Genomic DNA, 2,283 nt, shown 5'->3' with positions numbered 1-2,283 from the left:
GTGTCTTGCCTATGACTAAGCATGCATAGTTTCTTATCTCCCATAAAAAGTAATGTGTCTCTGCACTGACCCACTTCAAAAAAATCCTGTTATTGAACAAAGTTGAAAATATATAGGTATAAACATAAATATTTAGAGACCATTTGTCAGTGTAACTATTTAATATGAGATCAGTAACAGGTCTCTCCAGTTATGAATTTAATACCAGGTTTACTGTGCCAGACATGAAATGTGTACCAAGAAACAGGCCTTGTATCCATTTAGTCATAAATCAAATTGTTAGCCTCATAACTGGCATGTCATCAATGGTAGACACTATACAGATATACCAACAGGGGTGCCATTTTCTTTAGTGGTGTAGCCCTTGACATACTGCTAATTTCCCAGCTAATTCTCCATTAGTACTCATGCAAAACAGACAAAGAAACATAGGACGGGGCTTGAGAAGAAGAGATTCAATATGAGAAAGAAAGGAGGATGAGAGAAGTATAGGAGGGAAATGGACAATATTCTGCATATACAAATATTAAATTTTCCAAAAATAAAAAAAGTACAAAAAAGTCAGTAAAGACTCAGTGGGACCCAAATAAGGATGATAACTTTTGTATTTTTATTGGCATTTATTAATTGTAATATTAATTGGTTTCCATGTTACACTTCAATGAGTGGAAATGAATCACAAGCGAAAATCAGTTCTTACCTCCTAGACTATGTTCCTGGAGACACTGGGTGCATCAGTTACATTTTATGTATCTCACTATGCATCCTTCCTGTAAACTAGCAAGCATTTATTTCCTCTTGTAATATAAATATCTTCAAGGAAAACTAGATTATTCCAAGTATATTAAGAAAAACGTGTCCTTAAAATAATGATTTGAGAGCTTAGCAATCGTTTGGAGTCACAATAATCATAATCTACCCTGGTTTGCTAGCCTCACTGAGGCTTCCGTGATGACCAGAAGATTAGTTTTTCTGCAGATTGCTATTATTTCAATTGGTTAAGTAAAGCTAAAATTACAGAACCAGATGTTAAATTTTCTCAGCGCCTTCTTGACATCTCTGTTTTTGAGGCTGTAGATGAGAGGATTACACATTGGAGTTATAACAGTATAGAACAAGGAGAAAGTCTTGTTGAGAACTGGAACCTGGCCAGCTAATGGTACAGCATAGACCAAGATTAAAGTCCCATAAAACAAGGTCACAACTACTAGATGAGAAGAACAAGTGGAGAATGCCTTTTGCCTGCCAATAATGGAAGGTATACACAAGACCACTGCAAGAATCTTCCAGTAAGAGACTAAAGTTAATCCAAAGGGGACCAGGGTTACCAGAGATGTTAGACTCATGCAGACTAGGTTAACCAGATGGGGATCCGAGCAGGAGAGCTTCTGAAGAGGTTTCAAGTCACAGAAGAAGTGGTCAACCTCATTGCCTCCACAGAAATTCAAGCTGGATAGCATAGCAGCCTGGAAGGCAGCTGCCACGGAGAAGCCACAAAGCCATGAGCCAATTGCTAGTTCCACACATAGGGTTCCATGTAATAATGTTGAATAGTGCAGGGGCCTGCAGATAGCCAGGTACCTGTCATATGACATTACTGCCAGGAGATAACACTCAGTGCTTCCCAGGGCCCCAAAAAAGTATAGCTGAGTTATACAACCTGCCATGGAGATCATCCTATATTCCCGCAGTAAGTCCACCAGCATTCGGGGTACAATATTGGATGTATAACAGACCTCTAGGCATGAAAGGTTTGCAAGAAAGAAATACATTGGAGTCTGGAGTCCTTGTTGAGTGCATACCAGTACTACAAGAAGAAGATTAGCATAAACTGTGAGGAGATAGACAATACCAAATACCAAGAAGAGTAAGGCATTCAGTTCCTTGAAGTCTCCAAATCCCAATAGAAAAAACTCAGTTACCACCATAGTGGCATTTTCTGGCCCCACTGCAGGCATGTGCTCGTGAGAGAGTTGTAGTTTCTCCATACCAGTATGTCAGATCACTCTGTCATGCAGATTCCCCATGCGATCCATTTCTATTAGTGGTTAGAATGCTGCACTCATCGGCTGTTTCTTGACTTTGGTTCCTATTAGAGCCAGTTAAGTTTGCCTTTGGGAAGCTGTTTCCAGATATCAACTGATCTGTCATCTAAGCAGAGTATGAAACAAGAATGAGGAGTCTGAATAGGAAGAACAGCCTAGTGAAAAATCGATTTCCAACCCTGAAGGAACAAATTATACCGTGAGCAGGTTAACACCTGTAAATCTGAAAGAGCAAGGT

At 39.4% G+C, this 2,283-nt stretch overlaps 1 protein-coding gene across 1 annotated transcript; it reads right to left on the bottom strand.

The window, feature by feature from the left end:
• Positions 1-998: 998 nt before the first annotated feature.
• LOC110286213 (olfactory receptor 10A7-like) lies at positions 999-1,958 on the bottom strand. Its single transcript, XM_021152685.1, has one exon. The coding sequence runs from the start codon at positions 1,956-1,958 to the stop codon at positions 999-1,001; it is 960 nt and encodes a 319-aa protein (XP_021008344.1).
• Between the last annotated feature and the right edge of the window lie 325 nt (positions 1,959-2,283).

The sequence above is a fragment of the Mus caroli genome, chromosome X (genome assembly GCF_900094665.2).
Source record: "Mus caroli chromosome X, CAROLI_EIJ_v1.1, whole genome shotgun sequence".
Taxonomy (NCBI): Eukaryota; Metazoa; Chordata; class Mammalia; order Rodentia; family Muridae; genus Mus; species Mus caroli.
Note: the sequence above shows the minus strand (reverse complement) of the source record. Positions and strands in the feature narration are given on the sequence as shown.